General features: G+C 42.6%; 1 protein-coding gene across 1 annotated transcript; it reads right to left on the bottom strand.

The window, feature by feature from the left end:
- Positions 1-5569: 5569 nt before the first annotated feature.
- On the bottom strand, positions 5570-13460 carry LOC119908577 (solute carrier family 35 member D3-like). The gene is made up of 5 exons (XM_038726364.1): positions 13236-13460; positions 10829-11014; positions 10207-10417; positions 6779-6936; positions 5570-6674 (listed from the first exon to the last, which is right to left on the bottom strand). Exons 1-5 carry the CDS (start codon positions 13458-13460, stop codon positions 5898-5900), a joined length of 1557 nt encoding a protein of 518 aa, XP_038582292.1. The 3' UTR covers positions 5570-5897.
- Positions 13461-14275: the final 815 nt, after the last annotated feature.

The following is a 14275-nucleotide window of genomic DNA, read 5'->3' as shown; positions in this document are numbered from 1 at the left end:
TCTTACCGGAACCTTTCCAGGGATGAAATGAATCAGAAAATGAACAGAAACAAGATTAAATAATCAACAGATTCTGCAAAAGCATATTAGCACGTAGAATCAGCTCAGAACACTCGTGAAATCGGTGCTCGTCGACATGGAACATGAGGAGGAAGTTTTTTTGTTTAGCCTCTTTAACCATAGCCTTACCTACAGGGAGGAAAATTAAATAACCTACTCAAAATGTATAACTCCTGAGAATCAGCTGTGCTGTGACCCCGCCGACAGTGCAGCGACCCGGCAATTGTCAGAATCCAAGCTGTTAAGGACTCTGCAGGATTAACTAAATGAATTGATGCATTTTGTAGCAGTACCACGTTGCTGGGCTGTTGTGTTATTCCTAAAACTGTGTGTGAAGCCAAAAACGGCACTTTATCTTGACCAAAATCCAGTAACGCGGCCACCGAATGCAAGTTCACTGCTGGTTCCTGTGTGATAAAGTCGTAATTATTGTGTTTGTTTCTGCTGCTGTGTGCAGAGTCAAAAGCTATACTTTATCCAGACCAAAATCCAGTACCACGGCTACATCGTATCTAGCTGCGGAACCAGGACCTTAAAATATCTTGCTCTGTATGCTTTTTCTCGTACCAACACACCTGCACACGTACACTTCAGAAACCCACAGCGTGTAGCCTAGACTGTGGCTGTGCTCCACGCCATCTTGGGGAGGACAGGTAGAGTGTATCAACCATTTTGGTTCTTAACCCCTTTGCTTAAGCTTCACAGGCCTGTCAGCATTTTGGATCATTCCGATAAGTTGTGCTGGTGCATTTTACAAAGTAAAAAGATTGCCTGGGGATTTAACAGGCAACACCGCAACTATAAACACCCCGGGATGTCTCTGGATCACTGTTTGGGCATCACAGCATGAACATTTAAGACTATTTTGGTCACTTTTTACCTGAATGGGGGTATCATGACCTTCCCCAGTTGTCTGAGGATCTTGAGAATGAGCGCCGTGGTGCTGCTGGTCGGGAGCATCAGGAATTTGAAGTGATAATTTACTGATAAGGAGATGTTCAGAGAGCTGGAAAACGCTGTGCTCAATTGCCACAGAAATCCCCAACAACTGGCTATTAAACACATCCATGGTTGTTTGCTGGTTACTTTCAAGACTGGACTGAAATTATTGTTAATACCAGTGGATTGGGGAGGTTTGGGTGGTTTTTAGCTACAGGAAAGGAAGGACTCTCTCTGTCTTTTTCTCACCTTGGTGCAAACCATTTTGTACAAAGCCAGGAAGTGACTAAACAGACACAAATGCAAATAGACTCCAGGATGAGACTAGTTGTCTTTACCTCACTGTACCAATCTCTCTCTTCTCATAGTTCAATGTAGTTCAATTCAAATGGGTTTTATTGGCGTGACAGATGAAGGATTCATATCTTACCAAAATATTTTCAAGGATGAATTAAATCAGAAAATGAACAGAAGCAAGATTATATGATCAACAGATTCTGCAAAAGCACATCAGCATATAGAAGCAGCTCAGAACACACAGTGCAAGTGCTCATCAAGACAGAACATGATGAGGAAGATTCTTTGTTCCCTACAGGAAATAAAAAAGCCTAATAACCTAACCAAAATGAACACGGCTTATGTGCATATTTCTGGTCTCCTTTGATAGGTCACCTAAGAAATATTAATCCATTGTAAGTAAACATATTTCTGTTACCCTTCAAGAATGATGCAATAAAGAAAAAGATACAGATTTTCATCCTCACCTAGTAAAAAATCTAAATTTCAAAGCTAATATCACCAATATAACTATGATCCTGTAGATAATAATGAGACTGAATTTCTTCTCCTAGTCCTTGTTTACAACTGCTGTGCGAGGACTACACACCGCATCTGTACTCAGTCTTAATGATGAGTAGGAGGCTATTAATACATAAGCTACCACTTGATAAAATATTTTAAGATTTCATCCTGACTTGTTCCACTGAGGTTGTAGCTGAAATGAAGTTGTTCTTAACACAATAACATTATGTTCAGACAGCGAGCCCTGCAGCCTTGGTGATTTTAGGTAGGAGATCTCTATTAATAAACGGGACATTTTCTCAGATGTAGCCCATCTGTATGTGCTAACTGAATTATCTTAAATGTTTTCACATATTTAGATTGGCTATTTTACATACGGAGCCAGGCTGGGGGTTAATAGGCCTAGCCTAAACCGAGATAAAAAGTCCAAGATGAAAGTGGCAAATTTAGACAACAAGAACAAAAACAGAAAATTCCCTGAAATGAAAGTCACAAAAAATCCAAATCACTCTGGTGTTTTCTTCTGAAAGACTGACACCCAATTCACGGCAAAATCTCTAAAGTGTATGACAGTACAGTGATTATGGGCTAAACTCACCCATTTCTTCACTGCTAAATCCGATTGTGAAGTATGGGCCTGTAATTATTCACTGCATGCATAATACACGGCAGACATGTGTGCGATGTTGCAGCCTTGCAAAGCGATGTGTTTCCTTGTAAAAAAAACCCCACAGACTTTCTCTCATAAATTTATAAATGCAATATCACGGAATATATTCCAGTCTTTAACTTGTAGATTTGTGGTTATTAGTTTCTCGTAAATCTACCACATTAATCTTGAAAATTCTTTCCCCCTCAGCCCTGGCTCCAATTTTTTTATTACAATGAACATAATGTGCAGTTGCACCTTTACATCATATTGGGCTATACATAAAAGAAGAATAAAATGCTTAATAGAGAATTAGCCTACAATAAGAACACTGTGAAGACAATTACAAATTTACTCAATGCGATGCCAACAAGCCTCCCTGGCTTTGTTGGCCGCCACAGTATTAGATTTAGCCATTAACATGTTTTTAAAGGCCTCATATCCTGACACAATCAGTATGCATTCTTCTGGGGGAAATACGGAGCATGCGTCCTTGTGAGAAATACTCAAACAAGTCCCTTTTATCCACTTTATCAATCGTCATAGTACCGTTTAACCATTCAACCCTGAGTTTGCTGATAACCCTGAGTTAACTCCCTTCGTAGTCCACAGGTCACACAGGACAGTGGATATCCCTGCTGAGATCTGAAAGAGGACACACACAGGATGCAAAGCAGGAATGAAGCGGCGAGAGAAGAGAGAGGGGTCCAGACAACAGAGACTTAAGAAAAGGAGATTTAAGCCGTGTCTCCCCTCTCTCATCATGGGAGTAGTATGTAGCTACAGTACCGGAGGGTTGCAGTTTCAGGACCGCAACCCTAGGACCGGAACTGCATTTCTAGGACCCTTGTTTACTTTGATACTGCCAGCTAGCTGGCTATGTTACTCTTGCCAGCCCCCCGAAGCCAATTACCCTTACCACAACCATCACCGAGTGTGTGCCTAAACTTAAGTTATTGATTATATGCATGTCGACCGGTTAATCCTACAGCTGCGCACATCGGCCTCAAACAGGGTTAACCTCCTTCGTGTTGCTATGCATTACCACCACCACTCCACTAGATGGTGCTGTTGCAAAAGAACTACGGTCCCAGGATTGCGGGGGGGTTGAAACTGCAGCCTCGGGTACTGCAGCTACATAATATTGCATAATGGGCAATGCGAGGTTACTGCTAAATGACTAACAGCGTTAGCCTGGAGTCGGAGGGAGTTCCCGGAGTGTAGTTTAATGTGCTTCACTTGGCTACACCAGGATATACCTGACCGAACTTCCATCGATGGCTTTCAGACTGTTCGTGCCGACAGGGATTGCGCCACGAGTGGGAAGCAGCAAAGGCGGGGGTCTTGCCATTCTAGTTAACAACAGATGGTGTAGTCCTGGTCACATTAAGGTAAGCAACGTATCTGTTGCCTAGACATCGAACTGCTCGCTGTTGGACTCTTTCACATGCTGTTGTTGTACAGTAGGAAAATATAAGTAACAGAATGTTTCCTCTTCATACTGCATACTAAAGTAATAAAAGTAAAAGTCTAGTTTAATTATTTTAATCATTCTCCAATCATGTCACATTGCAACTCATATGAAATGTCACATAAATATAATAATATAAATAATTTAAAAAATATCAATCATTAAGTTTAAAACCACGAGCCCACAGTGGCTCTCGTACTAAACTACACCAAAAACGTACATTTGTGATTGTGTGTCACGGTTCTGTTGGTGTTTTATCTTTTTCCTGTTTTACTTTACTGTAATTGGTCCTGTCCTTGTGTTTCAGGGTTGCTTGTTTGCACCTGCCTGAATGTGTTTCACCTGTGTCTCGTTATTTCCATCCCCTTTAAGTATTTAAGTCTCTGTCTCACTAGTGTCTATTTATGTGTTCATTGTTCACCTCTGTGTCTCTCTTCTCCCGTTCGTTGCTACCTGTGTCGTGTCATACCAGTGTTTAATGTCTCAAGCTTTTTGTTTTGGCTGTGTGGATTATTACTGTTCGTTTCTGGATTTATCTTGCTTTGCTTTTGGACTTATGGACTTATCTTTTTTGGATAACAGTATTCTGATTTTGACCGGCCCACCTCACCTCTCCTCATCTGTAAGTTTCACCTTTTATTTAAAAAATCTCAATAATTATACCACCTCCTCTTATGTGTCTGTGGTAGGCAGATGAACACTGTCAGACAAAATATTTTTGCACAATACATCCATATTTAATGCAGCACTTTGAACAAAACTATCCAGGTTTAGTAATAATATTATAACACAAATGAGACCATAACTATTAATATCAGAAATAAATTACAAGCCAAGTCTAATATTCAGTACAGAGTATTGAAGACCACATTTACATGGCACTGTTGTTATTAGAGCAGCCCAGATTATTATGGCATGTTTTCAAATGCAGCAGATTTGTCAACTAACAGTTATTTTGAGAACTCTACTCCAGTGTGTTACGACCCCCTGTTGGTCTAGGGGAGTGGGGGGCCATAAACATATAGGCACAACTTACAGATCTTAACAAGGTAACTTTTATTGGTAACAGAGATGTAGACAGGTAACAATAAACAAAAGCAGGGTGGACGAGGGTGCTGCGAAAATAACAAACCAAGTTAAAATAAAAAGAGGCCTGTACCTATCTATCGATTTAAGCAGAGTTGATTCTTGCTACAAAAGAACACAAAGAGCACAGCACCCAAAACTAACACAATAGTAAACAAAACAATAAGGAATTTCTCCACTGCACCCAAAGTGGAGCTAACATACAAAGGTATGCAAATGTTTCCCTAAACACAATGTACAGCTAATAAGCAAGGAAGGTGGATAGTTCCACTAAACACAAAGTACAACTATCAGGCAGGCTATGCAGTCAATACCAGCGGCACACAAGTCAACAGGCGGTGACAAGCTGCCTGGAGCAACAGGTGGACGGAGGTAATTAATGTGGTGACGAGCCATTGGTTGAGTGGAAACAGAGGGAACCAATGGGCGGGACTGATGTCAGCACCCCAGAAACCAGGAAGTAGGCGGGTCTTCATTCCCCAGGGACGTTTTTTCCAAGTGATGTACAGATTTTTAGGCATTCTATTATCTCAAATAGCATGAGAAACAGTGCATTTTGCTGCCGTAAATGGAAATATCCCTGTGGCATGCCCCTGTCGCTCCTAGTTTGGGCTATGTGCCACTCTCTATTTCAAGATAACTTTATTTGTGGTACCACTGCAGTGTTTTGAAGGATACAAGAACGACAATATACCGCTCTGATGTATGCAGAAGACAACCAACTGTGAACAAGTGGACCTGTAGGGTTAGAGAAAATCAATCAATCAAACTAATTATCAGACTCAAATAAACAAACCCAGTGAGACCATATATGTAGATTGGTTATCATTTGGTGGCCAGTACGTGGATAGACTTTATCTGATCCACTTCCACTGCATTAAAGGTTTTAATTTACAGCTTCTGAATCAAAGATTCATTCTTCATTAATTGCAGATGTCTGATGGACCTCCACACCCCAACATAGCTGTCAATAACCGACTGACTGGATGTGGTGTTCAGGCTTTGGAGGTGCTCTCTCTGCATCTCATGCATCTCCTTTTCCATCATGACGCAGGAATTCACACCTGCTTCTCCGTCTCCTTTTCCACCATTCCCTGTCCACAACTTTCCTTCAGCCAAGCCAGCTGATGCTGCATCCACCATCCTGTCACTGCTCAGTGCTCCTTTTAACTTCGGATTTCCTGGACAAGACCTGATGCCAGCAGCAGGCCCGATGCCATTTAGTGGTCGTTTCTCTTGGTAAGGCTCGCAAGGAAACGCACCATCCTTCCCAGCCTCCTCCAGGTCCTTATGCATTCTCTTCTTCTTCGTCTCAAAGTATTTGATGATGCAATAGATAATAGAGCCAACAGTGTTGACCACTACGCCTCCGATGAACAGCCCTGTCGGTGCAACTTCACTGAATGCCACCATGCCGATAGTAATGGTGGCGATGCTCTTGAGCATGCTCACGAAGCTGGTGGTGACAGCGGAGTTGATGTAAGTGCACTGCAGCGTGGTGAAGTTCATGGTGATGGTGAATAAAATGCATAAGACAAAAAAGGCTGGTACGTGGGGGTCCTTCCAGCCCTCGTAAGACCACATGCTGATGATGTCCTTGGAGATGACAGAGCATACCAGAAGCGCCTGAAAGAGTGGCAAAGAGAGAGAGTCACACAGAGAAAAGGTTAGTAAGAAAATTAGAGACAAAATAAATGGACAAGGAGAGAGGAGGTAAAGAAAAGGAGGAGAAACAAAAACCCATGCATTGTTCTTTGAACATCAGTCCTTACAGGTGAGGCTATGACAGCAATGGCATATTGTGCTGTGAGCGGTCCATACTCGCCGTCCAGACTGCTTTTCTGGATCAGGACCAGGTAGGAGGCGTGGATGATGACCACCAACACACCAGTGATGTAACCAAAGGTATCGCCAGTGACATCACCAGCACCTGGGGTGAAAAGCAAGTTAAGATTAAAAATGTGAGGATGCATAAAAAAGAAGGCCTGACTGGTTTCCTTAATTTTGTGATTTGTTGTAACTGTGGAGTCTCTTGTGTATTTGGACGTTGGGAACAACAGTTCGCTAAGCGCCATCTACACATCAATTATTCAGGCTGTTCGCTGAACGTCCATCACTCTCTGGTTTGGATCAGCCGCCAAACAAGACAAGAACAGACTACAACAGACAGCCAGGAGTGTAGAAAAGATAATTGGTGCCAAACGTGGCCCCCATGACTGCAAATCCATCACACCCTGGAAACAACCTGTTCTAACTTCTCCTCTCTGGTAGATTGTACAGAGCGCTGCACAGGAACAGTTTTTACCCACAGGCCATCACTCTGATGAGCAATTATCTCCAGATACACAGTGTCAGGAACAATACCTGAGCAACAAACAGGTGACACTAACATCTACTTTACCTGTATACTATTTATTCAATATTGGTGTATTCGTTGTTTACACTGATTACATCATATCCATCTACCTCATGTACATATAACCTGCAGGAAAAATATTCATTCTGGCTGTGGCTCAGGAGGTAGAGCGGGTTAGCCGTTAGCCACTGAACCTCGAATTGCCCCTGGCGGCTGTTCCACCAGTGTATGAATGTTAGTTTCCGTTTGAGCACTTAGGCTCAGTGTATGAATGTGTATGACTGGTGAATGAGGATGTAGCGTAAAAGCACGTGGTTGAAAAGACTATACAAACACAGAGCATTTACATATCCTTTGCGTTCTGCTCCATTGCACTAAAGTGTTTGTGTCCACACACACACACATTGTTTGTTTATGTGTTTGTATGTATCTGAACACAGTTGCAAGTGTCTGTATTTGCTGAGCTTGTTGTCCTGTTTGTTTATGCTCGTCCTGTGTAAATACATTGAGAGAAATGTAAGACCGGTCAGTCATACTCATACGTGCACACATACCTGGCCATTAAAAGTGATTCTTATTCTGAAAGCTCTGTGCATGCTGTGGGGCATTTGGAGAAATGACATGCATCTACCAATGTGTCCCTGAGCAAGACACTTAACCCAGCTCCAGAGACATAATTAGCAATTGTAAGTCGCTTTGGATAAAAGCATCAGCTAAAAATGAATAAATGTAAAAGCAATGATTAGATTGGATTCTGTCTGATTAGAGTTGTCATTGGGAGGAGTAACAACTAGGAAGAAGAGTTTAGCCTACTGATGAAGACTGCGGGTGCTTCTCAATTCTTTCACGTTTCCCCCACTAGGGGAATATGTTTTTAGAGAAATGAGACATCCTTTCCTCCAAAGTGTCACATGACGCGAGTTCCGTTTCTTATGACGGCGGCAGCTGATCGCGGCTGGATCAGCTGATCGCTGCTGTCAGCTGTCAGTCGGCTTTAACAGCAGGACAGACTTGTGATGAAGTTTGTCTGCACACATGTGCGCTGTGCTGATACAAATAAAGACTCACAGTCATCACTGCAGGGCTGTAACCTGTTTAACAAACACCTGCACATGAAGAACAACCTGCATTCTATTATTGAGTGTTGGTATTCTGTGTCCTGTTCAGATGCACAGGATCATTTATACTGGCAGAATGTGTTTATATTATTTATTGATTATCTGCATCAGTGTTTATTGATATTATGATTGTGTTTTGCCTATTATTCAGGCCTATTAAATAACCCTGAATATGATCATGGTGTCTTGGTTTAGGCTAAATGTTTCAGAGGAAATTGAAATGATCTAAGACTTAAACTCAATTTTCAGTTTTCTCTTTATTTCATTATTTACCTCTGATATCCTTTAACATTACATATATTTTTTATTTGCAAATCACATCGTCACATCAGTTTTTTTTTTTAGCTCATCAGCTTTTATCAGCTGATTTTAGTGATCAAGCGGCCGCTACTTTCATCAGGTGTAGTCGGTGCCATCGGCAAGATGAGCAGGCTTTATTTTCCTTTGCCTGGGTCTGTAGTGCAGTTTAGTGAGTTGATTAGTTAGACTCCTTACTCGTTCACGAAGTTTTATTGTTGTGTATTTGGATTAAACACTCAGGGATGATCAGCTTCATGTGACTGAATGGAAATTATATTAAATGAAAGTGTTTCTTGCACTCACACACACACACACACACACACACACACACACACACACTCTAAATCTCTGACTTTATTGTCTCCATAATAAAAGTTAATGGGAGAAAAAACAGATAAGGGAAATCTGTTGTTAATGAATTCATACAGTTGTTTTGGTCCTTTTGATGTGCCAATCTACAGTGAACACAGTGAATCATAAAACAAATCAAATGTAAAAACTGGCATTGATACACTTGAGTTTAATTCGTTATCTCTCTTCACTCCTGTATGAAACTCTGTTGATGTTTTGGGGCGTGTCGGCACTTCTGTGTATTTATCTCATAGAAATGTTCGTACACAAAGTGCTGTCCAGCTGCTGTCTGTGGACGTGTTGCTACAGTGTTTAGTCTGACTAAATACTGCGCAATGCTGGCTTACTGGTGTAACAGTGGCTAACCTGACTAGTTGAAAACAACGGCTGGCTGAGCGCGGTTTTCCGTTTTGTTAACTGGAACGCCGTCAGCTTGGGTGTGACATCATTCCCAGCTCCGACCTCTGACATCTGAGGTAAATGGAACGGAACATAAGAGCTTTGGGGTGGTCTGCGAGATGGCGGAGCGGAACAACTTCCAGTTCAAGCAAGGATCGTGAGGAGTGAGGAAACGACAAATAAGGGAATTGAGAAGGACCTTGTGAGAGCTCTAAAAAACTAAAGATAGATGGAAAGTTTAGTCATCGGATTCTTGACAATTTAGTTTGAGAAGGAGAGAGGAATAAGTAATAATAACATTACATTCAAACTAAAAAAGTGAAATGGGATATCTAAAGGTAAAAACAAGAGAAAGACATTGCCTCCAGGAATTTACTGGCCCTAACCACAAGAATGAATGCAAATTCAGTCACATGCAAGGTAAAACTTGTGCAAGTTTTCTACAAAAGTCCATCCACTGTACCCACAATTTTAACTTTTTTTAATAGCATTCTTCAGAAAGGCAGTTCAGACTGCCACGAGCCAGCAAAAATGTTTACAAGAAATAATTTGTCCCAGTTAAACTATTAAATAGATGAATAAATACAGTCAACCGTACAGGGCCACTCCCTTACTCACTGGAAAAAGACTGATGTATTATTGTGTGTACTATATGTAGATGATGATGTGTGTTTACCAGCCAGTGCAGCTCCAGCGGTGGTGATGATCACGGAGATTACCACGCCGCTGGACGGCATGCCATTCCTCAGCACGCACATGCCGATGACAAGTGTGAGGAGCGGAAGGCAGCGTTTGAACACAACAAACATGGGCAGGCTGAGGCCGCGCATAGACCACAGAGTGAGAGTGGACTGCAGCGTGGAGATGATACACACCGGGCCAAACTCCTGCACAGAGAGGGAGAGAGGCACACATTGAATTGGCTTTTAGTCACTGTTCAGAAGTTACCACACACAGTTAACACACACACACACACACACACATACACATAAACATATACTCATACTAGATTTCATTCTACAATAAACCATTTGCAAGAAAAGGAGTGTGAGAGTGTCATTGGAGTGGGGGGAAGATTACCAACATCATCTTAGTTGTTCTAACCGGACAAACTGTGGAGGTGTACAGCCAAGATCAAATACTTCATTCATTTATAGAGGTCTCAAGTTTGGGGATCAGAAGCCAACACCTCTTTTATAGTCACTGTGGAGGCTGACCTTAAACACACCAAGTACTGCCAGCGCAACCCATATCATAACTCTAGGCAGGAGACTAGTGACAAGACTGGAGATCAGTACCAGAGTCTGCGAGATGGCTAGAGCCACGTCTCCTTCTGGAGGGTGTCTCTGAAGGTGGCTCCTGGGCTGGAAAAGGCGGGAAACTGGCTGGAACCAAGCTAGCCGACTGGAGTCTAAGCAGGTTGCTAGCAGGCTGGGGTGAAGGCTGGTGCCTAGAGACCTGGGTGCTGGCAGTCTGGGTGCTATCTGCAGCCAAAGCGACAAAAAGGACACCAGAGAGCTGGACAACCAGCTCTATCTTTTTGAGGGCTCTACGTTAAGGGGAACTGACTCAGAAACTGGAGCTGGAGGTAAGCAGGCCAGGATGAACACTGGTAGCTAGCAGCCTGGATGCTTGCTCAACGAGATTCAGGCTGGCAACTAGCGGGTTGGTTACCAGCTGACTGAAAAGCTGATTGGTACAGGGGAATCAAAGAAAGTCTATGACCCACTCTGATATCGAATCCCTTAGCCAAGGCAGCATTCCTTCACATGTCTTTGTGCACCAGCAAGTCACAGTCAATCTAAATATGAGTCCAGTGGACAATTGTTCTTATTGGTATAATTGTTCTGTCATGTTTTGCTGAGCCTGGCATGGTAAAAAAAAATGGATTTGGACCCAAAGAACACCAGACAGAGCAGATAAATGTGTTGATTGTTGGGGAATTTAATAATGACAACAAGGTAACAGGCTTACGTGGTGTAGAGGCAGGCAAAGTCAAAAAACGTGTAAGCGGTCCAAATGGAAGCGAACAGAATCCTACCCAGTACAGGCGTGATCCAAATACCATGAATCCAAACAGCATACTCAATAGACGAGTCGCCTCTAAACCAGGTGAAAACAACAACTTAAATAAACAAGAGCGGTGGACATAAGAAGGAACATGTCACAAACCCCCGGTCGTGACCCTGGCCTGCCTGTTGCCCTGAGGCTGCTGGTGGGCGTGGTAGTCTCAGCTCCAGGCTTTCCCACCTGAAGCACATCCACAATCAGCACACCAGGGCCTCTGCCTGCAATCAACACGCCTTTAAGAGATCTGCCAACCTTCCAGTCCCCGCCGGATCGTTGTACTTAACCGTGTGGACTCGCAAGCCAGTTTGTCTGTCTTAGTTTCAGTATTTTGTCTGAACCTTCGTACCAGTGTTAACTGCTCTCTCTTTGTCTCGACCTCAGGAAACCTGCACATGCACCACGCAGATTCCCTCCTGTGCCCCAGAATCATCTAAGCTCTGGGACCAGAACCGCAGACCCTCAGAACGACCACCTCACCCCAACCTCTCCCAGGACACCCCTTGTGCTCAATAAACCACTTCTGTGCATTTCTCTAGTCTGCGTTTGAGTTGCTGGCCCCCGGTCCTGACAGGACGGGTGAAACGAACACACGATAGGACAACACCAAGAATGAAAAACACTGGGCTCTTCTCATGTCTCTATTTGATGCCATCCTTGGTGTAAGTCTTTCCGGCAGCCATGACATTTAAAGAGGTGTTACACACAGTTAGAATATAGTATATAATAAGTCCACTAACGACAGTTGTAATTGGGCTGTAGGCTATATTTGAGATAAATGTTACAGCGTCATTTCTCACAGGGACTGATGATGAACCGTTCACTCTCATAAGCTGAGAGCTGAAATTATCTCCTGTTTACAGGCAAAAGGCACACTGACAAAAATAAGTTTCTGGATATATGTAGTGCATGATAGCTACTATAGTCTGTGACTGTTGCTCCTTTCAACATATGCTGTAATGTTTATTGCAACCCCAAGATGTTTCTACATGTCATAACGTTGAGAGACATGTTTCTGGATTGTGAACATATCTGTAGCATTTATGTGTTGGTGCTGACAGCTGGTCTGCTCATCTGACAGAGATCACAGTAGCAGGCTGCAACAGAACAATGGGCAGATGATGCAGCTGTGCTACACATCATATTTAATGACGTCGCTTTAAAATAACGTTTTGTTAATGCCCTTTGCATCGACTTCTCTCCCCTCGCATTTCTTCCTTGAGTCGAGGGGGCAAGGAGGCGATGAGAAATGAGAAAGGCCTACTGAGACGGGAAGTCAATAAACATAGACACAATAAGAAAGATAACAAGATGTTGGGGACCTCACTTTATGGAAACAAACGCAGCCTACACGTAGAGCCTGATAAGGCAGCCTGCCTGGATGACTCCAGGGTTGGGAGTATCCACAATGTTGGTTCCCAACCCCTTTGCTTAAGCTTCGTGTGAATGCCCACCATTTTGGATCATTGCGTGACAAGTGCCAGATCAGAATACATTTATTTTTATTATGTTTCAGCGTTGTGTTGTTATAAGCTGGGCTGGTAACATTTTTACAAAAAAAGATTGCCTGGGGATTTAACAGGCTAAACTGCAACTACAAACAAATAAACAATTCAGACTATTTTGGTCACTCTTTACCTTGGCTAACTGGATGCTGAATGGGGGGATCTTGACTTTCCCCAGTCGCCTGAGGATCTCGAGAATGAGCGCCGTGGTGCTGCTGGTCAGGAGCTGGAGGAGCATCAGGAAGTCAAAGTGATAATTACTGACGAGGAGCTTCATCACGATGTTCAGACAGCCGGTGGAAACACCATACGCAACAGCCACAGAAATACCCAAGAACCTCCTCTTAAACATATCCATGGTGGTTTGCTGGTTGCTTAAAGAATGTCTTTCGGGATAGAAAGTATTTTAGTAGCGGTGGTACCTCTGCAGCCCAGTTTGGAGAGGTGTAGTCTCGGGAATGACAAGGAGGGTTTGGTTGTTACGAACAAGACAGGTAGGATTCTCTCTCTCTCACCTTGGTGTAAACCAGTTCCTACAAAGCCAGGAACTAACTAAACAGGCACAAACAAATAGACTGAAGGATGAGAAAAAAGCAAAATGCTCCAGGCGACAACAACAACAAATAAAACTGTTGGGAGTTTTACTAAAATAATAATGCTCTGAAATAATGGACACACAAAAAAGTACAAAGTTCATTATGTGGGGGGAAATGTTGCTGTTTAAAGTTACGCCCTGACTGTTGAAACGGCTACTAAATGGACCTCGTGGGGAGGCTATTATCTCAAATTAATTAAATTATTAGTATCTGGATACCTGCAAATTCAATGTACAATTTCAGTGTTACACAGATGACAGCTCTATATCCCAATCAGAAACGGTGACCAGTCTGACATCAAATGCCTTGTCGAAATAAAATTCTGGATGTCACTCAACTTTCTACAATTAAACCTTACAAAATCTGATTCAGTGTATTTGTATCTCATTGAAATGATCTGATCATTGTATTCGTACCATCTGCTAACAGAACTCAAAGCATGGTAAACCTAGTTAAGCTAGTAACTTATGCTAAGCCCTTAGCCAGAAATCTTGGGGTAGTTTTTTGACCAGGATGTGTTTTGAACCCCACATTAAGAAAGTTGTTCAGCCATGTTTGTATCATTTGAGAAATATAT

Source organism: Micropterus salmoides, unplaced genomic scaffold (assembly GCF_014851395.1).
Source record: "Micropterus salmoides isolate LMB-PRFRI ecotype aquatic unplaced genomic scaffold, ASM1485139v1 Ms_hic_scaffold_18, whole genome shotgun sequence".
In the NCBI taxonomy this organism is placed as follows: domain Eukaryota; kingdom Metazoa; phylum Chordata; class Actinopteri; order Centrarchiformes; family Centrarchidae; genus Micropterus; species Micropterus salmoides.
Note: the sequence above shows the minus strand (reverse complement) of the source record. Positions and strands in the feature narration are given on the sequence as shown.

Bases quoted from the DNA above. Each gene is read 5' to 3' on its own strand.
- LOC119908577 (XM_038726364.1), bottom strand. From the start codon at position 13,460: ATGGATATGTTTAAGAGGAGGTTCTTGGGTATTTCTGTGGCTGTTGCG. The intron at 11,015-13,235 runs GTAAAGAGTGAC...CTTTGGCTGCAG, and splicing joins TCAGCATCCAGTTAGCCAAG to ATAGCACCCAGACTGCCAGC. The intron at 6,937-10,206 runs GTAAACACACAT...TTTTCACCCCAG, and splicing joins CGCTGGAGCTGCACTGGCTG to GTGCTGGTGATGTCACTGGC.